Genomic DNA, 22,814 nt, shown 5'->3' on the forward strand with positions numbered 1-22,814 from the left:
TATATATACACATACATACACAAAAAAGAGGCATGCTCCAAAGTGCCCTAATAAATACAGTGAGGTAAACCCATACAAGGTGTTGGAAAACCAAAAGCTCCCAGGTGGATAGGAAGACAGCCAGCAATCTTGGCAGGCAGATCTCACTGTTGGGAGTGCCAAAGACATACAACAAACCAGGTACTGACCCAGACCACCAGTTTCCAACTAGACTTTCAGTCTTTAGATCTTTATAATATATGTAATGTATATGGGCGGACCGACCCTTTAAACAAAGATTAGACAAAACTGTCCTAAGACACCACAACAGACCATCATTATAAATGTTAGTAATTTCACGTTCAAAGTCATTTGGTTGGTTGTGTTTTTTTTGGTCTCTATTCTGCTCTTAGGGCACCTTTCTAAAAAGAAATGGCCTGTAAACTAGAGTGTTTCCAACCCCTGACAAAATTAGAAAAAATATTTTATTAAAATTTCTGTAGTGTGCTGAAAAGTGCTAGAAATTGATTATATAAAAATACCTCTATATTTTACAACAATATATACAGTTTGGCAGTAAGGTGCAAATGCTTCTTTTTTATTTGGTGCAGATGTAATATAGTTTGTACATATATGCAGCACCAGGAGATCTGGTTAAGGTAGGACTGAAAAACTGCATAAAAGAGATGGTGTTGTTTACAACAAGGTTATTCTTCCCATTTTGTCGACTATTAACGTTTTTTTTACAGCATTACTCCCAAATGACATCAAAGCCCTGTTTCTATACCAGCCATTCTCAACCAGGGTTCCATGTGCTCAATACATACGGGAGACACTTTTCCTCCAGAGTTTGCTAAGGGTTCCTTGAGCAGTAATGGATTGATTTCTTGCCCAATTGTCCCCACATAGTTCTGGTACCAACGCCACTCAGCAGAATCACTGGGTTCCTCCAGATATGGACAAGAGTTTCTTGGGCAGTGATGGATTGATCTCTTGCTGGAAGGTCCCCACATAGTTCTGGTACCAACATTACTAAGCAGAACCACTGGGTTTTTCCAGATATTGCCATGGGTTCATTAAACAGAGCTAGATTGATTTCTTGCCGAAAGGTGCCCACATAGTTCTGGTAACACCACCACTGAGAAAAACCACTGGGATCCTACAAGTATTGCCAAGGGTTCCTTAAGCAGTGATGGATTAATTTCTTGACAAAAGGTGCCCATATAATTCTGGTACCAACACCACTCAGCAGAATCACTGTGTTCTTCCAGAGATTGACAAGAGCTCCTTGAGAAGTGATGGATGGATTTCTTTGCCTGATGGTGCCCCCACATAGTTCTGGTACGATTACCACTGATCAGCATTACTGGGTTCCTCCAGATGTTGCCAAGGGTTCCTTGAGCAGTGATGGATGGATTTCTTGCCTGAAGGTGCCAACATAGATCTGGTAACATCACCACTAAGCAGAACAACTGGGTTCCTCCAGATATTGCCAAGGGTTCCTTGAACAGTGATGGACTGATTTATTGCCTGAAGGTGGCCACACTGGGTTCCCCCTAGAGATTATCCAAGGGTTTATTGAGCAGTAATGGATGCATTTTTTGCCTGATGGTGCCCACATAGTTCTGGTACCAACAACGCTCAGCAGAACCACTGAAATGGGATCATGTTTCACTGTCATTAGGAGGAAAATTCTTCCTTGTTCCCCAGTGTTTAAGGTTCTACAGTGACCACCACTAAAAAAAATGTTTTTTTCACTAACCACCAGTGTAATAGAGCATGAGTGCACAGAAGCCCTCGTTGACTACTAATGTGGTTTGGCCAATGTATCATGAGCTGTAGATCTACGGTATTCATTCCTGCAGGAATTCTCTGAGACCTGAGGTTCCTCCATTGTAAAAAGGTTGAGAAAGGCTATTCTATCATTTTGACCACAGCACATCATAATACAAATAATTCAGAAAAAGAGGAATTTAGCACATTGGACATACTCATGGCGAGGTCCTTCACAATGAAAATGTTAAGGCCTTTGTCAAACAGTCATTTTTTTGCCCCCACCAGAACACAAACAACAAAAATACCATTTACCATAACATTAATAAAAAGACATAAGATTAATTTTCCTTTTAATTTTAGATCTTCATTCCCGATCCATAATGGCAAATCATTGGTATATAGACTTTTCCAAAGCCAGTCAGAAAGCCTGTTTGATTTGTGAGAAATATGAAAAAGCAACTTTGGATGGAGGGGGTAACCAGCACCCCTGCACTGTTCTAGGAGTACAGTCCCGGCTGTGATGAGTTAGTGCATGATTTTATAGCGGGGGAAAAAAAAAAGGAGAACTTAAATAATGAACTCTGTTACAAGCCACTCCGCTTCTTCCTAAGGGCACCTTGGTTATTGCCGGGTCTTAATTCAGCATATTGCACCTGTAAAAGTAAACAGACATGACGTTTGCTATTAAGTAATTGAAGCTTTCTACGGAGTGAGATAATAGCTCCCTAAGGAGACACTCGAGGAATCTACAGAACGTTCCGAGTAATGAATCATTTTCTAAACATGAGAACACTGAAAATTAATTGGTAGCCAGAATGGAGTAACTTCTACATGTGCAAATATTAAGTGCGGATCTTATTTTAATGAGGCAGGGGGGCTTCTAACAGATTTTAGAAATGGCAAATCGGTGTCCTTTTTAAGGAGTTAGGGCTATTACAACGTACTGCACAAGTGAATTAAAAAGCCCCCAGAGAGTGAATGAAAAAAATGCACATTAGTGGAATATAACAGCCTTAGTGCAAACCTATAAATAAGGATGACAAGAAGAAAAGCATACTAACAACAAGTTCATTACATGAGGTGCGTCACGTAACTCGATAAGCTTCCCCCTTGCTGGTTTAGCGGTGCATTCCCGCTGGAACATTTCCAGATCAGCAATACCAGGCCGGCTATTGGTAGGGCAGTCTCATGAGAAAGAATCGGGGGGGAAGCACAGCAAGCGTTTATGAGCTGGACTACCTTTGTAAAAGTTCAATACATCTGTGACATTATCGTTTTTTCTGCAAAACTAGGAGAGGCATGGAAATACATTTTACAACGTACAGGTATTTGGCACTGGCATGCGTTGGTGCATATCCACCTTACCAAACCAATCAGTGTCTTCTACCCCTCTCTGCCAATCCCTCCACTGGCTTCCACTCACCTGAACAAATTTAATTTAACATACTAACAACTTACAAAGCCATCCACAACTCGCCCCCCAGCTAAATCACTTACCTAGCCTCAAAATACCAACCTACTTGTTCTCGTCGTTCCTCCCAAGACCTTGTGACCTCCTCCCATGCTCGCCCTCCAGGACTTCTCCAGAGCCTCTCCCATCCTCTGGAACGCCCTACCCCAATCTGTCTGACTATCTCCTACTCTCTCCACTTTCAGACGATCCCTGAAAACTCATCTCTTCTGAGAGGCCTCTCTGGCCCATACCTACCTATTATCTTCATCAGCCCATCCCCCACAGTCATTACCCTTTGCATCTCTTGACACTCCTGTGACAGACACAGCCAGGTCAGTGGCTTTTGGAGGGGACTGGAGGGTAGCCTACCGACCCTGGCATTTTAGGAACCTACAAGCATTTAGGAAGATGTCCTGTTATATAATGCAAGAGGACATTATTACATTTGACCAATGAAGCCATAATGGTCTCTGCTAACTTGAAACTTAGTGAGCAGATGTATGTGGGAAAAAAGCTGGTTAATAAAACTTGTGACAGCCCTGGGTCTTTTTGAATACTGGTTCCCGGACAGTCTGAGCTGGACTGGGTCTCCTGATATAGTCTGTTTATTATAGTTGTATGTGTTTTTTGTTGAGTATGTCTTCCCCAGTGTGCCTCCTAGGTGTGAATTTCCATTATTATGGAGTCACCTATTGTTAGTCTGTCTGTTAATCTCTTGGAGATGCAATTAATATTGTGACCATTTTACCTTGTTATCGAGCTATTGTAGGATGGTATGTACTTATCTTGATTAGCTTACGGTTTAATTAGATCACCATGTTGGCTGGTTATTACCGTTTACAGTTTGCATTGTCACACCGATATCCCCAAGAGGGGAATGTCCTGTGCTCCTGGGGGGTATAAAGTATGTGTCTGAGTTTTAATAAAGTGAGTTCCAGTTTGCATCTGAGCTAGTGTCATCTAGTCTTGGGTGCTTGGCTATAATACCTGTTGGTTCCTAGGTTCAGACTGCAGGAAGCCATATATCTTGAAGGAGGCACCCAAGCTGGGTGCTGGATGGTTCCATAACACCTTCCTTTTAGATTGTAACCTCTAGGGCCCTCCGATTCCTTCTGTATTAAACTGTAGTGTAATTGTACTGTTTGCCCTCATGTTGTAAAGTGCTGCATAAACGGTTGGCACTATATTAATCCTGTATTATAATGATAGTAATCTGTTCTGAATGGACCCTAGAGCGGTATTAAACCCAAAAATTGAATATTTTCCAGCTTACCAATCCTAAATATGGTGACTATTAGTTTTAAAACATTGTTTTTATTCATTTTCATCTGGCTATCCGGACAGTAACATACTTGAGGTGTTTGGCGTCTCCTCCCTGGGTGGAGGAGCAACAGAGGCACCACTAGACAGCAGTATTGTATCTCTGGGGGTAGGGTAGTGTTAGATGGAGATTCAGTCTCTCCTCTTATTGTCCCTATCACTAATGTAATAGGTTATGAAAGTAAGGGGAAATCCAAAATTTTGAGCTACCACCAGAAAGAGAATAAAGGGGAACTCCTCCAATAGGGACACCTGTTCTCAAGACAACTGTCTAAAAGGAGAGCTGCTTCACATTGGAAATGAATCCCTTCGCATTTTGTTGAGTCTACAGAAAATGAAGGGAAATCTCCCTACATAGACCCCCCTCCCCCCACACGCACACCACGCTTTCCAAGATAAAAAAAAAAGGTGTTGGTTTTGGTTATACTTAAATACTGCAAGATAAACTGTGCAGCATTCTGGAAAGCAAGTGCCTGCTAATGCATATCCAGTGCCTACTAACGCTTACAATGTAGTTAATTATATGTTACCGAAACTCAATTATCAAATGTCAAAATCAGATTATTATTTTTTTGGTTGGGGTATATACAGTATATTCTATGCACACGCACGCACACGTACCTTTTGAACATCAGATGGTACCCTGGAGAGAAAATCCAGAAACTCATTATTGTCAATGGCATATGGGTTTCGAAGCTTCTTTGTAAATTTATTGATGCCTGTGAAGAAAAATCAATTTGAGCTTATTCTTACTTGAGACACAATGAATGCCAGCACATCAGCCAAGGTAGTATGAGCAAATTCACAGGTTAGGAATGAGTGTGAAAGCCTGGTGTTCCTTTTCTATACTGGTCACATGTTAATTTCTCAGGACGAAAATGAAGAGGAAAAAACACATTCAGCCCACTACACTCTGATTTACACCTGAGCTCCTGGAATATTTAACTTCCATTTTAAAAAATCTCATTAGATCCATCAGTGTGAAAACAGCCATGTCACACTGCATGCATATTAGGCAAATAGTAAAAAAAAAAAGAATGCTTTTGGAGTCGTCGTAGATTTACTGGCAGGGCGGTTTTCTTTGTGCGCTTTACATGGGCATTCTTAATGAAAAAAAAAAAAAGGTACCTAAAACCAAAACACAAATAAAGAATGCCTAAATATTCAAAGGCAACCAGTGATAAAAAAAAAGTGAATAAACAGTCCCACATTAATGGTTAAATCAATCCACCAGTAAAAGGAGAGTTCTTAAGTTGTGATACATAGTCGTGCACAAAGTTGAATAAAGAGGGGAAGGAGAGAAGAGGAATCTTGATCCACCGATAAAGCACCCAAACAATGGTGTTGTAGTCTCCTTACCCTATAAGGGTGACCACTGTCACGACGGTCTCTCCGGGCCCAGGGATTTAAAGTCTCCCAAACGACTCTCGGCTCCTCGAGGCTTCTCATGTTGGTGAACTCTGTGTCAGTGTATCCCCCTATGGAGAGGCGTGATGACGTTGAATCCGCTAGCCATCCGCTTTTGGATTCGACGTCATCACGCCTCTCCATGCGGGAAATCCTTTGGCATTGTGTATCTGAAAGGCAGACTTGATCCACCCGCTGGCTTGTATAAGACCTTTGGGGTAATTTTTAGGCATTTTGCTGAGGCACCCCTGAAGAAACCTCAAGGCACCCTGGTTAAAAAAAGGCTGCCCTACTGCATGTACCATAATTGCAATCCTTGCCGACACCTACAGGTGTCTATACATGCAGTGTGCAAATGGGACAAAAGTGCAGTGCTACTGGTTCTAGCTTGTCTGTCTGCATGCAGCCTAAAGTTACTCTTTAAATTTTTAGCATGTTGCCTTGACTTCATAGGGAATCTCTTACTTGCACTTAAAGGGGTTGTAAACCTTTGTATTTTTTCACCTAATGCATCCTATGCATTAAGGTGAAAAAACAACTTGCAGTGTCCGGCCCCCAAGCCCCCCCCCCCGTTTTACTTACCTGAGCCCCAAATTTCCGTGGGAGTGATCCCGCACTGCTCTCTCCACGGCTTCTCGACTCTACATTATCGACTTTCAGCCATTGGCTCCCGCTGCTGTTAATCAAATCCAATTATAAAAAAAGGGGGGGAACTAATTGCGCAAATCAACCTAACCACGGGCAACTAGGCTAAAGTAAAATTATATAAATACAACTAATAAGCGACGTTGGGCTGTCACGATACGCGTGAGGACGTGGAGAGCTGCTGGTGACGTCATCCGCTCGCGGCCGCAGAGCGGAGACACATGGTTACACACGCCGATATTCGTTAGCTGTCTGAGTGCATACTTGTTTTTTTGTTCAATAAATCCTAATGATTTTACGCTATGGAGGCTTCCCTTCCTGTATGTTTTATTTGAGAGACATCGTTTTCCCTTATGAGCCGTGGTGTATGGGATTGGATCAGCAGAAGGCTGGCTGTGGGAGCGGTACACATAGGCTTTAATACAAGCCTTCTTTAAGGTAAGGGGCTGGAACACACTATCTGCCAGACACTGTGGGAAGCCTGACGGTGGTATTTACAAGCACGCATGCACGTTCAGCATCAAGCACTGAAGTTTTGATTCATGGACCTTTTGGAGCACTTCTGCACTTAAAAACTATTATTTGATCATTTTGAAGCAATTAATATTATTTTTATTGTTTGTGCACTGGACACGTTTATTACTTTACTGGATTTCGTTTGATCCTTGGGTGGATCATTTGGGACATTTTTTTCACTTCTTTATCAAAAAAAATTTAATGCCCACCTGTGCATGTCATTTATTTATCATTTTCATGCCCACCTGTGCATGTCATTTATATATTTATTTTAGGTATTTGCATCGACTTTTATATATTGTTGTGGACATTCTTTCACTATTATTTTCACTGGATTTTGCACAATGCACTTTTAATGGATGTTAGCACTATAGTGATTACCACTTACCCATATTGTATTTAATGATTTATTATTTGGCATTATCTTTATGGTGGTGGGTTTTCAACATTGTGCAGAGCCTTGGCACATTTGTTTACCTTATTAGGTATTTATTATTCACCACTCTCATTATCCCCCACATTATTCCTTAATGTTGGGTGGTATTCGTGGACGTATTTAGAGTGGAACATATTTAGACCCACATCTGGTGGCAGGATTGACCCTTCAGTCATTTGGATTTATTTCTTTGGTCTGTGGAGAATTATTCAACAGGATTTTTAATCTCAGTTTTATATTTTAAAATTATTTTAGTTTATTGCAAGCGCCATTACACCCACCCCTGTTTTTTAATCAAATCCAATGATGCAGGCTCCGGGGCCGAGTCATACACTCGGCATCTATAGACACCGAGTGTATGACTCAGGAGTGCGTCCACAAGGTAACCCCTCAGGAGAGAGCTTCGAGGGCAACTCTATGCAAAACGAGTTGCACAGTGGAGGCAAGTATGACATGTTTGTTATTTAAAAAAAATAAAAAAACACTTTAAGCTGCTACCCGCTTGATTTTCCACCTCGCTAGCTTCATTGGTAGCTGTACTTCCCTGGTTTATGTAATCGCCAAAGTTATTGTATTGCCTAAATTGAAATTATATTTATTAAAGAATAAGAATAATACTAATAATAATAATATATATATTTTTTTACATATAGTAAATTGCATTTATTGTATTTCCTAAATGTCCTAAAGAATGTATGTATTGTTCATACAATCTGCTATTCTAAAATCTTCAAACAAACCATTTACACCCTCAGTCCTCTTATGGCAACCTCTACCCAGCTAGGAGAAATCTGAAATACATTCAAAACATGCTGAAATAGTCTGGAGGGTAAAGTGACTGGTTTAAAAAGGTTTTGAATCTCAGAGTCTCAGGGGTAAGAGATTAAACAACTGCATCGTCCAGTTTCATCCCGATGCCCAATCCATTCAAGTGGCATTCTTTCAGTCAAAGCTTTCAAAATACCTTCCCCATAAGAAACAAAGGTTTGATAATGAGAGACAATATGACTAACAGGCTATAACATAACATTTCACAATTGTTATTACTTATACAGAACAATCCAGAACTATCCAAAACACAGATATAGAAACACCAGAAACCACTTACCCCATATCAGAATGATGTACCTTAAAGGTATCAAATACAAAATAATTGTTCCGACAAGGAGTAAGAAGCAGGCAAGCAGGGTCAGGAATGGAACACTCCAGTTAAATGTGCTGCAAAATAATAATAATAATAATAAATCACATTAGATAGCTTTAGAAATAATATATATGCATTCACATTAATGATAATTTCTGATAATTGAAGACCAAGGCCATACACACGGTCGGTCCAAACCGATGAAAACGGACTGAAGTTCAGTTTCATCTGTCCAAACCGACCGTGTGTATGCCCCATCGGTTTGTTGTCCTTCGGTCCCAAAACATAGAACTTGCTTTAAAATCGAACCGATGGAAGGCTGACGGATAGGTCAAAACCGATGGTTAGTATGCAAAAGCATCGGTTCCAAACCCGGGCATGCTCAGAATCAAGTCGACGCATGCTTGGAAGCATTGAACTTCATTTTTTTCAGCACGTCGTCGTGTTTTTTTCGTCACCGCGTTGGACTCGATCGGTTTTTGAACTGATGGTGTGTACGCACATCAGACCATCAGTCTGCTTCAGCGGTGAACCAATGAAAACGGTCCGTCGGACCATTCTCATCGGATGGACTGATCGTGTGTACGCGGCCCAAGTGATGCAACACCTTTAGGCTAAGGACCTTTAAGGTAAATTCCGCCCGGTTTTGTTTGGGAACTGGTAGGTCTAATCACCTACCTCCATCCTATATCCTGAAAACCTCAGTTTTGAGGTCAACACTTTCTGGCAGCAAGACAGCCCAAGCGCTTTCTGAATTTATAAGAATTCCCAGATGGGGAGAGTTACGCCGCTATTACCTGGGTACGTAAACAACAAGACAGGGGGGTACTAAAAACACCGGTAGGAATATATTGCCACTGAAGCAATATTTCAAATTATAAAAGAGTCAAGTTGGCATTTAAAAAGAACCAGCAAAGTAAACACTGCCAGCACCAGTTCTGGTGGCTGCTGAATGGCGGCCATTTCTACTATGACAAGCCATTGTATATTTTTCAGTAGAAGTTGGAGGAGTAGATTATTATTATTATACTGATTTATATAGCGCCAACAGGTTTTGCAGTTCTTTTCAACATGAGGGCAGACAGTACAGGTACAATACAATTCAATACAGGAGAGAATTCTGAGGGCCCTGCTCATTAGAGCTTACATTCTAGAAGGGTGTGTCAAGTGATACAAAAGGTAGTAATCATGGGGGATGATCTGATAGAGTAAATAAAAGTACAGTTGTCTGGTATGGGCAGAATAGGCTTTCTCTGAAGAGGAGGGTTTTCAGGGACCGTCTTAAAGCAAACAGTAGAAGATGGTCGGACAGATTGGGGTAGGAAATTCCATAGAATAGGAGAGGCTTGGGAAAAGTCCTGAAGGGGAGCATGGGAGGAGGTGACAAGGGAACTAGAGAGCAGGAGGTCTTGTGAAGAACGAAGAGAACAATTTGGTTGGTATTTTGAGACAAAGGTAGTGATGTAGCTGGGGTTTTTGTAAGAAGTTGTTAGTATTTTGAATTTTGAGTGGAAGTCAGTGGAGGGATTGACAGAGAGGGATACTATAAAAATTTGGTAAGGTGGATGATCCTGGCAGAAGCATTCATGCTAGACTGATGGTGGGATAACCTATGTAAAGGTAATCTTGTGAGGAAGGAGTTGCAGTAGTCAAAGCGGGAGATGATCAGGTAGTGAACTAGGATCTTTGTGGTGCCATTTATTAGGAAGGGGCTTATTCTGGAGATGTTGCAGAGGTTGAGGTGGCAAAATTTGGAAAGTGATTGGACATGGGGCTGAAAGGAGAGTTCAAAGTCCAGGATTACACATAGAACCCAGGCGTGTGGGGATAGGCTGATAGTAGTGCTATTGACCTTGACCGGAGTGATCAGGGGAAAAAGCACTTGGGGAGGAAAAATTATGAGCTTGGTTTTGCATAGATTGAGTTTGAGGAAGTTTGGTGAAATCCAGGCTATGCCTCATAGTAAATCGGTAATACTTGAGGAGACTGAAGGAGTGAGCTGAGGGGTGGACATTTAGATGTGGGTAGGCAATCGCTTAACTCAGTGAGGAGGTGCAGACAGAGAATAAGAGTGGTCCAATAATGTACAACTAATATCTAATGCTCTATGTTTTGTAACTGTGAAGTAACCCTTTCAATAAAAAAATATGAAAAAAAAAAGAAAAAAAAAAGAAGAGGTCCAAGGACAGAATCTTATTTATACCTTAGGTTATAAATGTAGTTTGGTGTAGGAAGGAAGGGAGGTGTTTAATACCAAAATAAGCATAACCAAATAAACTACTTACAGTGTGTGCTAGTATCTGCAACACACCCAATACAAAAGTACAAGTTAAAATGACTTCCGGTCAAAAACAACCAGTCTTTACTATTGCCATTACAGCCAACTTGGCCCTGTCCCCATTTGGCCTCCCTAAAAGCCAATTAAAGCCTAACGCCACATTTAATGTCCCTTTACTGAATTCTGTCAAATAAGACTCGTACATTATGAACATTCTGTAGGGCTTCATATATGTAAAGTGCTGCATAAATTGACGGTGCTATATAAGTACCTGTAATAAATCACAGTCTGATTATGCTTATTTAATTACTCGTATTTGAAGCTCTAACTATTCTATCACCCATATGAGCTAACCCTAAATACAAAAACACTGTTTGTATGTCTGTGAAGGTTCTCGATTACCCAGGTCATGGTAAAGCTGGTAGCAGTTAACTTGGTCACATTTAAAGAGGAAGTAAACCATGGAACTAAACCCAGGGAAAAAAAACCTGCAAGAAAAAGGCATAATGAGCTAGTATGCAAAGCATATTAGCTCATTATGTTGCACTTACCTGAGATTGAATCCCCCGAATCGCTCCTCGTCCCCCTCCGCCGCCATGTCTCCTCGGAGCATCTTCCTTGTATCGCCGCTCCGGTGCGGTGACTGGCCGGAGCGGCGATGACGTCACCCCCGCGCATGCGCGCGGGACCGGCAGATCCCCGGGCATTTGCCAGTTTCCGGCATTATCATTGATAATGCCAGAACATTCAGTGCATCTGCACCGTTGTCTACGGCATGCATGCGCCATAGACATCGGTGCAGAGTTTTCAGAAAATATCTCCTTACCCGTGTAGGTTAAGTAGATATTTCTTGCACCTACAGGTAAGCCTTAATCTAGGCTTACCTGTAGGTGCAAGTTGTGTGGTTGGGTTTACAACCGCTTTAACCAGACTTGTTTGTATTGCTGAAGATGTTTGCAACTTATCCAAACCACATCTTTATTAAAACTGGCCATAAATGGACCAAAAATGTGTCCTGTTCAGTGTAGGCAGAGGAACAAAAAAACTTGCAGAGCTGTAGACTGATAAACAAGTTCCCTGCTTATCTAAGTTCCCTCCCCAACACGAATTTCCAGCTGCTTTTATCTTGTGCGTCAGAGAGCTTGCCAGAAGTTGTCATGATGATAACAGAGTAACAGAGCAGTAGAAAGACATGGGACTTATGGCTTTGGAGAGAGATAAGTAAACATTACAGATATACATATGTGCCCAGTTCAGATTTCACGCATGGGGTTTACAACCACTTTTAAGTGTCAGGAACGTACCACATGATTTGTCAAATGTTAGTCGTGGTTGTTGAAGATGCAAGTTTTGTATACACACTTATAGCCAAGGAGATAGTACAAACATCTTAATCCAATTTGTTAAGGCAGATGTTGAACTGTCATAAAAGAAACAAGTACTACTACTAAACCTGAACATCCCTCTAACGTAACCAAACAGTAACCCAACTTGTTCATACCTCCTCTACAAGGAATTCAAAAATAACAGAGATTAACTTTAAACCTCTCTCTAGATGGTACCAGGCTTCAATAAAAATGACATGTTATATATCCATCATTCTTGCTTATGGCTTTTTAAAGCGGGGGTTCACCCTAAAAAAAAAACACATTTGTTTTCCAACATGCCATCTAGCATACTAGCGCGAGCTACAGTATGCCTTTATTTTATTTTTTTGCGCCGTACTCACTGTTTAATCCCGTAGTTAAGTTTCAGTCTAGTAGGCGTTCCTATGCAGAGGGGAACATGATTCACGGCCGGCTATGGCGCGTCACGCTTCACGGAAATAGCCGAAATAGGACTTGGCTCTTCACGGCGCCTGCGCAGTCAGCTCCTAGTCTGTGCGCAGGCGCCGTAAAGCGCCGTGAAGAGCCGAGTCCTACTCGGGAAGCGTGACGCGCCATAGCTGGCCGTCAATCATTGTCCCCTCTGCATAGGAACGCCCATTCCCCGCGGGGAGTCTGAAACTTATCTCCGGGATTAAACAGTGAGTACGGCGCAAAAAAATAAAATAAAGGCATACTGTAGCTCACGCTACTATGCTGGATTTCATGGTAGAAACTTGCATTTTAGGGTGAACCACCACTTTAATGAACAAAGCATATAAAACATGGCTAGAAAAAAAAAATCTGCATTCAACTTACAGTGTGTTACAGGAAGACAAGTCTAGCTGTTACAAAAAATATACACATACAGTGGATATGAAAAGTCTACACACCCCTGTTAAAATGTCAGGTTTCTGTGATGTAAAAAAAAATAGACAAAGTTAAATCATTACAGAACTTTTTCCACCTTTAATGTGACCTATAAACTGTACAACACAGTTGAAAAAACTAAAATCGTTTAGGTGGAGGGAAGTAAAAATAAAATAATATGGTTGCACCCTCTTATAACTGGGGATGTAGCTGTGTACAGAATTAGGCAATCACATTCAAACTCATGTTAAATAGGAGTCAGTACACACCTGCCATCATTTAAAGTGCCTCTGATTAACCCCAAATAAAGTTCAGCTGTTCTAGTAGGTCTTTTCTGACATTTTCTTGGTCGCATCCTACAGCAAAACACATGGTCTGCAGAAAGCTTCCAAAGCATCAGAGGGATCTCATTTTTAAAAGATATCAGTCAGGAGAAAGGTACAAAAGAATTTCCAAGGCATTAAATATACCATGAAACACAGTGAAGAAGGTCACCATCAAGTGGAGAAAATATGGCACACCAGTGACATTACCAAAAACTGGACGTCCCACCAAAATTTATGAAAATACGAGTAGAAGACTGATCAGGGAGGCTGGCAATAGGGCTACAGCAACATTAAAGGAGCGGCAGGAATATATGGCAAGTACTGGCTGTGTGATATCTGACAACAATCTCCTGTATTCTTCATATGTCTGGGCTATGGGGTAGAGCGGCAAGATGGAAGCCTTTTCTTGTAAAGAAAAACATCCAAGTCCAGCTAAATTTAGTAAAAACACATCTGAAGTTTACCAAAAGCATGTGGGAAAATATGTTATGTCTGATGAAAAACCAAGGTTGAACTTTTGGCCATAATTCCAAAAGATGTGTTTGGCGCAAAAACACTGCACATCACCAAAAGGACACCATACCCACCATGAAGCATGGTGATGGCAGCATCAGGGGGCTGTTTTTCTTCAGCTGGAACAGGGGGCCTTAGTCAAGGTAGAGGGAATTATGAACAGTTCCAAATATCAGTCAATACTGGCACAAAACCTTCAGGCTTCTGCTAGAAAGCTGAACATGAGGGGAACGTCATCTTTCAGCATGACAACGACCCAAAGCATACATCCAAATCAACTGCTTCACCAGAAGAAAATTAAAGTTTTGGAATGGCCCAGGCAGAGCCCAGACCCGAATCCCATTGAAAATCTGTGGGGTGATCTGAAGAGGGCTGTGCACAGGAGATGTCCTCGCAATCTGACAGATTTGGAGTGTTTTTGCAAAGAAGAGTGGGCAATAATTGTAAAGTCAAGATGCCATGCTGATAGACTTATACCCAAAATAAATGTGCTTCTATTGTGGAGTCACTCATGAGTTAGTGATAGGAACTACAAATACCAGGGTGCCTTGGCAGGGCTCTGTAGCTTACGCATTACGTATTTGCAAAGGTGTGCAGACTAAACCCCTGTTTTTAATGCATACTGTTAGACAGGTTAATTTGGTTGTCCGCGGGCTGGTCAGTAAGTGAGCTTGGATTTTTCCTTGGATTTATCATTGGCCTTGTTTACATCATAGAGGAAAAGAGAAAAGGCGCCTCCGGGTTAGGAACAAGGAAATTTGAATTAAACAGGTGCATTTATCCACTGACATCTTAAATACAGTAAATCCGGCACATGTCTTTAGTCTGGCCATTTTAGTGAAGTGCGTCAGTAGCTTTAAACTTTAGCTGTTCTCCTGCATCTGTCTGTCAGTGGAGAAGGTCCTCTCGTCTGACAGGAAATTCGAATTGGGGGTGTTGGAACTGAGGCTTGGATGCTTGATAAAGGAGCGGAACCTCCGAAACATCTTCGCAACTGCCTGTGATGTCATCACACCCAACACTGCGCTCCAACTCCAGCCTGCTAGCCCACACCAAGCTTTGGTTCCAACACCCCGGCCATCCGGATTTCCTGTCAGACGAGAAGATCTTCTCCACTGACACAGACAGCTGAAGGGGAACAGCTAGAGTTTAAAGCTACAGACGGATGTCACTAAAAGGGCCAGACTAAGGACATGTGCCAGATTTAATGCATTTAAGATGTAAGTGGATAAATGCACCTGTTGTTTAATTAAAATGTAATTGTTCCTAACCCGGAGGCGCCTTCTCTCTTTTCCTCTACATATTTGGAGTCTGCTCTCAACTTCCCCCTGAAGACTTGCCCTGGAGTATGGACTAAAGTAATTTTTGTGTACAGGTAATTTTCCCATTCGCTCCCCTGTCCCTACCCCCAAGCACTAGCTACCATGCCCCATATTAATTCGGAAACAACATAAGGACTATAAAAAGGAACTAAATATCTTACTTTACTGGTTACAGCGCCACAATCCTCTATGTTCGTTTATATCATAGGTTGCCTTCCAATGCTATTTGTTGCAATGGCCAGTTATAGGTGGGGGCATTGGACACCTTTTTTGTATAGTTCCTGTCATGTACTCACTGTACAAATGTATCTACCACAGGAGCTATCATCCCATATATCACAGCATCAAAAATGTCAGAGTTGTAGATACATTTTTTAATGACCAGTCGTTAAGCAAGGCCTCTTATTGAAACTGAAGTTCTGGTAAGTCCTCTGAAGACCCTAAAACAGTGGTTCTTAACCTTGTTGGAGGTACTTAACCCCACCAGTTTCATATGCGCATTCACTGAACCCTTCTTAATTGGAAAAATAAAATATGATTTTTTTCAAATTCAAAACATGGGTATATATTTAGGTATATATTTATACATAGGTGCACAAAACAGTGGCTGCGTTTGATGGGCACAGTGGCTGCGTGTGATGGACACAGTGGCTGCGTGTGATGGACACAGTGGCTGCGTGTGATGGACACAGTGGCTGCGTGTGATGGACACAGTGGCTGCGTGTGATGGACACAGTGGTGACAATTGATGGCACAGAGGCTGGCATGTGATAGTACAGTGGCGACAATTGATGGCACAGTGGCGACAATTGATGGCACAGAGGCTGCATGTGATGGCATAGTGAGGCTGCAATTTATATATATATATATTTTTTTGCTAGTCAGAGAAGGCTCATTTAAAATAACACAAAAACATTTTTTTTATCTGCCATTTTATATTAATAAAGTGCTGGTCACCTCACCTCAGTCAGCCTCCTCCCCTCTCCCCCCCCCAATCCAGCCATTTAATTATATGCTCTTAACAGGTTCTACTTACATTTAAACAAGTTCAGTAGTCTGCTAGGTTCAAATTCCACTAGTCAGGCAGGCTCATCGAGACTAGTCCTTGCCTCTCTAGCTCATCACAGGCAGCGCCGACACACAGCTCTCTGTGCAGCGCTCCGAGTCCCCCCCTTCCGGCTGTGAGTGGAGTGACCTCACGACGCTGGAAGGGACCAAGAGACTCCTTCATAGGGGGAGTAAACAGGCTGCAGCAGACATGAAAGGGAGCCGGGAGGTGACGGTCCCAGATGCAGGAGTGCACTCGGCACACAATTTGTATAGTGCTGCTGGCCGCGCTGGCCATGGCAGAGCTTCACCTGCGGCTGCGCCCCCCTCCCTCCTATACGAAATGGTATCGCCCAAGACACCCGTCAGCCCCTGCCTTGTACTGGCGGCCCTGTGTGACCTCTGCCGAACCCCCGAAACTCACTCACCGAACCCCTGGGGTTCGATCGAACCCAGGTTAAGAACCACTGCCCTAAAACCTTAGTTCCTAACCCAGTCAATAACTCACTGTGGTGCATGTGTAATAAATGTGTTCTCCTTATTCTATGGCGAAAAATGCAATATTGGGAAAATATCATCAAATAGGTGTGAGTGGAATACTGCCAATACTTGAAAGTCTGTTCTTACTTTATAAACGTTGTTTAATTAATACTGTCAATCTATGATTATCACAAATAACTCTTTAACCTGCCAGAATACTTGCTGTTATTGAGTGGCTTATGGTCACCCTAAGACGTATTTTTCCAAGCGCTCTGCATGAAGTATCGCAAATTTAACAAACTGTACATGCAAAAAATGGAACACATATAGAGCACGCTTGTGTGTGTGTGTTTCTCAATTCGCTGTGAACACACTACCACCTATAAACATCGCAGTCTGTAGATTGTCAGCAGGTGCTCCAGAGCTCATGCGGTTTCTAGTTGCTGGTCCACCTCCCACAACCATTTAAGTGTTCTGTACTGTACTTGCTGCTTCACAGTGGCTCTCTCATTTGAAGCCCCACGGCACAACACTTTACTCAAAATAAACTGCCTTGCTAGAGATGCATGCTGAACAGGAGACGTACTGTGTAATCAGGAGGGAGTTCAGCCAGGCTCCTGGGGAGTTTAAAAAGGTTGCAAAGTATTTTTCCTTGAATGACTTTAGAACCACTTAATAAAAATGCTCCGACAAGCAGGGCACAAAGCCTAAACAAAAGGGAAAAAGTCAGCCACACAAAGGTGTCATTAAGTATCTAGTAGAGTGATATTTAATACACTAAAATGTATTTGAAATTTAGTGGAAGAAGTGGTAGTTATTTCTAGCATGTCAATCCGAGAGCAACAATCGTAGGATCCGCCTATTTAGAAACATTTCACCCATTAACAATTTCCAACTTGTAATTATTAACTTAATAATTAACTTGCTTTGATTGTGCCAGACTTTGCAACCTATAATTAATGTATCCTAAAAAGTGCAGAAGTTGTTTTTTCAAAGAGATTAGATATGTGAATTCCCGTTCGTACGAATGTTATTTTCATACGAAAATGTTCATTTTCGTACCCGAAGAATAATGTGTACATACGAAAAAATTAAAGCACCAAAATACGAAAACTACGGGATTACGAATGAGCCGCATAACGAACAACCGCAAATACGAACGAACGATCCGACGAAAATACGACAAAACGAAAACGGCAAAAGAACGAAAATGACATCTATAACAAAAGACTTGCATTCTGTATTTTGTTTGAATCCTTGTTCTGTTTGTATTTTGATTTTCAGTCGTATGTTCATATGACATCTAACAAAAGATTTTCATTCTGTATTTTGTTTGAATCCTTTTTCTGTTTGTATGTTCACATGACATCTTATAACAAAAGATTTGTATTCTGTATTCTGAAGTCCTTTTTTCTGTTCGTAATTTGGTTTCAAAATACAGAATGCAAATCTTTTGTTATAAGATGTAATTTTCGTTTTTTTGAATGGGCAGTGAGTGTAGTTAGTGAAGCAGCTTCTCTTTTGTGCTGAGTACAGTAGTACAGTAAAGCCAAATAAACTTTTCTGTGGATTTTCGTCTGAAGGGAGATCAGTTGGCCAGACTTTTGAACCTGGAACCCAAAAATGGTTTTCTGATGGAGTTTAAAAACGAACGAACGTTCGGTAAAATGATCGTTTTTATGTTTGTTGTTAAAAAAGTCTGACCAAGTGTATGGGGCTTAACAATAGTTAATATGGATGAGCCGCGTGTTGAAAGTGCCGCGAATCCCGCGATATATTTACGAAAGTACAAAATGATGAAAATTCACAAAAATTATTGTCTAACAAGTAACGAACATGAATTAAACAGAATAACGAACCATCCCGCATGTACGAAAATAAAACAGTAACCAAAATACGAAACGATCGAAATACGAAAAAATCGCGTCGTACGAAAAACGAACGGGAACGAACAGGAAAACGGGTGTCTTACGAAAAACGAACGGGAACGAACCTACGGAACGATACGAAACGGAACAAAAAAAAACCAAAAAAAAATTCTGTGCACATGTCTAATAGAGATCCTTTTTTTGTCCACCATATCCACTTGTTTGTATATATGACCGATAAAAACTCCATCTGCCCTAATACCAAGCCAAAGTCCATCTTTACATTCTTCACAACGCTTTTCTAAGCTATCAAGAAGATAGGAACCTGGGGCCAGATTCACGTATCTGGCCGTATCTTTGTGCAGGCGTAGCGTATCCTATTTACGCTACGCCTCCGCAACTTGGACAGGCAAGTGCAGTATTCACAAAGCACTTGCTCCGTAAGTTGCGGTGGCGTAGCGTAAATTGGCCGGCGTAAGCCCGCCTAATTCAAAATAGGCTGGTAGGGGGCGTGTTGTATGTAAATTATTCGTGACCCCACGTAAATGACGCGCCTAACGAACGGCGCATGCGCCGTCCGTGGACGTATCCCAGTGCGCATGCTCAAAATCACTTCGCAAATAGTCAATGCTTTCGACGTGAACGTAACCTACGCCCAGCCCCATTCACGTACGACTTATGCAAACGACGTAAAAAGATACGCTTGCCGACGTCCATACTTTGCATTGGCTGCACCTCATATAGCAGGGGTAACTTTACGTTGGACGTAAGCCTAACGTAAACGGCATAGCGGGCGCAAGTACGTTCGTGAATCGGCGTATCTACCTAATTTACATATTCGACAAGTAAATCTACGGAAACGCCCCTTGCGACCAGCATAAATATACACCCATGATTCGACGGCGTAGGAGACTTACGCCGCTCGTATCTTGGCCAAATCTTTGCGCAACTGATTCTAAGAATCAGGCGCATAGATACGACGGCTCACATTCGGACTTATGATGGCGTACATGGAGATACGCCGTCGTAAGTCCACTGTGAATCTGGCCCCTGGACTCTTGACCTTCTACTCAAAACGGCAAGCAGTGACTTGACCTCTATGCATTTCACCGTAATGGCATCATCACTTCACTAGGAGGTGACGTCACATCATTTTTTTACTTTACGTAATATTTGAATGACCCATGTAAGTTATTAAATATGTTATGTCAACTTTTGCATTACTTTTGATACAGACTTCATATTGGACCCACCACATTTAGAGGAGTTAAAACTTACTTTTTGATTCGCTCGCCAAAGCACGCAATCTCTTCTAAAATATTCTGAACTGTGATAACGATGTCTTGTACCATCTGAATTCGGTCCCTGATGCTCTTTCTCTCAGACTCCTACAAAAAATAAAAAACAAGAGCACAGAAAAAAGTTACAGTTGTACAAACAGCACATAATAAACAATGCTACAAAATAACTGTTAGGTATACCAGATACGCCAGCTACTGTGAAGGGTCAGGCCAATTAAAACTGCTCTTTCAGTTTCTGAGAGACACTCGCAGTTTCAAACAACCACCATTGTGTTATATCTCTTGGGTACTATAGTGGTTAGATTCTGATTTTTTTTTTTATCTTCACCTGCCTACTGGGCCCACAGCAAGTGATTGTTCTTTTTATCTTTATTTACTCTACATATATTTATGGATAATGAATTCGATTTTTCTTGCAAGAATAATAAAAAATAATAAAAATATTAATACACAATATATACATATATATCCATCTCTCTCTCCATCTATCTATCTCTCTCTCCATATATCTATCTATCTATCTATCTATCTATCTATCTATCTATAGATACATGCACACATACAAACACAGTATCTCACAAAAGTGAGTACACCCCTCACATTTCTGTAAATATTTTATTATATCTTTTCATGTGACAACACTGAAGAAATGACACTTTGCTACAATGTAAAGTAGTGAGTGTACCGCTTGTATAACAGTGTAAATTTGCTGTCCCCTCAAAATAACTCAACACAGCCATTCATGTCTAAAACTGCTGGCAACAAAAGTGAGTACACCCTTAAGTGAAAATGTCCAAATTTCGGCCCAATTAGCCATTTTTCCTTCCCGGTGTCATGTGACTTGTTAGTGTTACAAGGTCTCAGGTGTGTTAAATTTGGTGTTATCGCTCTCACTCTCTCATGGTGGTCACTGGAATTTCAACATGGCACCTCATGGCAAAGAACTGAAGTATCTGAAAAAAAGAATTGTTGCTCTACATAAAGATGGTCTAGACTATAAGAAAGTTGCCAAGACCCTGAAACTGAGCTGCAGCACAGTGGCCAAGACCATACAGCAGTTTAACATGACATGTTCCACTCAGAGCAGGCTTCGCCATGGTTGACCAAAGTTGAGTGCACATGCTCAGCGTCATATCCAGAGGTTGGTTTGTAAAATAGACATATGAGTGCTGCCAGCACTGCTGCAGATGTTAAAGGGGTGGAGGGGGCAGCCTGTCAGTGCTCAGACCATACGCCGAACACTGCATCAAATCGGTCTGCATGGCTGTTGTCCCAGAAAGAAGCCTCTTCTAAAGATAATGCACAAGAAAGCCCGCAAACAGTTTGCTGAAGACAAGCAGACAAAAGGCATGGAACCATGTCCTGTTGTCCTGAGAAGACAAAGATAAACTTATTTGGTCCAGATGGTGTCAAGCGTGTGTGGTGGCAACCAGGTGAGGAGTACAAAGACACGTGTGTCTTGTCTACAATCAAGCATGGTTGTGGGAGTGTCATGGTCTGGGGCTGGCGGCACTGGGGAGCTACAGTTCATTGAGGGAACCATGAATGCCAACATATACTGTGAGATACTGAAGCCAAGCATGATCCCCTCCCTTCAGAGATCAGGCCACAGGGGAGAATTCCAACATAACGACCTCAAATACATCTCTAAGATGGCCACTGCCTTGCTAAAGAAGCTGAGGGTAAAGGTGATGGACTGGCCAAGCATGTCTACAGACCTAAACCTCATTGAGCATCTGTGGAGATTCCTGAAACGGAAGGTGTAGGAGCGCAACATCCACCAGTTCCATGTCGTCGTCATGGAGGAGTGGAAGAGGACTCCAGTGGCGACCTGTGAAGCTCTGGTGAACTCCATGCCCAAGAGGGTTAAGGCAGTGCTGGAAAACAATGGTGGCCGCACAAAATATTGACACTTTGGGCCCAATTTGGACAATTTGGGTGAATTCACTTTTGTTGCCAGTGGTTTAGACATGAATGGCTGTGTTGAGTTATTTTGAGGGGACAGAAAATTTACATTGAAAATGGAAACTAAGCTAAACTAGAAAAAATTGACTTTTGGCGGGACACAAATAATAAATATAAAAATCTATAGAAATTTATTGTAGAAATCTGTATATAAAAAAGTTTAACTCATAATACAATATTCATCAGCATAGGAACCCGGCAAAAGTATTCCAATAACACTTCCAAAATGTTATAATAATGCAAGTACGCTCAAAACATGAGAATACATAAACATCAAACAATAGAAATATATATAGGGTGTGTATCCTTGAACATGGGTCCATATGGGTGCCGCCAAAAGTAAATTTTTTCTAGTTTAGATTAGTTTCCATTTTCACTATACCGGGACGTTGGCACACTTATATTGATGCATTCACAGTGTCACTCTGTGATGATGCATATTTGAGCAAGTTCCTTTAAAAAAGAAAATTTACATTGTTATACAAGCTGTATACTCACTACTTTACACATTATAGCAAAGTGTAATTTCTTCAGTATTGTCCCATGAAGAGATATAATAAAATATTTACAAAAATGTGAGGGGTGTGCTCACTTTTGTGAGATACTGTGTCTATCTATCTATCTATCTATCTATCTATCTATCTATCTATCTATCTATCTGTCTATCTATCTATCTATCTATCTATCTATCTATCTATCTATCTATCTATCTATCTATCTATCTATCTATCTATCTATCTATCTATCTATCAGAGAGAGATAGATAGATAAGAGAGGGAAAGAGAGAGAGAGAAATATCTATAT

The 22,814-nt window shown here is 41.4% G+C and overlaps 1 protein-coding gene across 2 annotated transcripts in view; it reads right to left on the minus strand.

Moving 5' to 3' along the window:
* Positions 1-556: 556 nt before the first annotated feature.
* The window catches only part of MCTP2 (multiple C2 and transmembrane domain containing 2), a 329,446-nt gene continuing 307,188 nt past the window's right edge, over positions 557-22,814 (minus strand). For both annotated transcript variants that reach the window (XM_040342357.1, XM_040342356.1), the window contains exons 20-23: positions 20,023-20,132; positions 8,641-8,750; positions 5,150-5,247; positions 557-2,408 (exon numbers count right to left, since the gene is read on the minus strand). In XM_040342357.1, the coding sequence (XP_040198291.1) occupies positions 2,340-2,408; positions 5,150-5,247; positions 8,641-8,750; positions 20,023-20,132 (387 nt within the window). In that variant the 3' untranslated portion in view covers positions 557-2,339. The remainder of the gene's footprint in view (positions 2,409-5,149; positions 5,248-8,640; positions 8,751-20,022; positions 20,133-22,814) is intronic.

Source organism: Rana temporaria, chromosome 3 (genome assembly GCF_905171775.1).
Source record: "Rana temporaria chromosome 3, aRanTem1.1, whole genome shotgun sequence".
NCBI classification, from domain to species: Eukaryota; Metazoa; Chordata; class Amphibia; order Anura; family Ranidae; genus Rana; species Rana temporaria.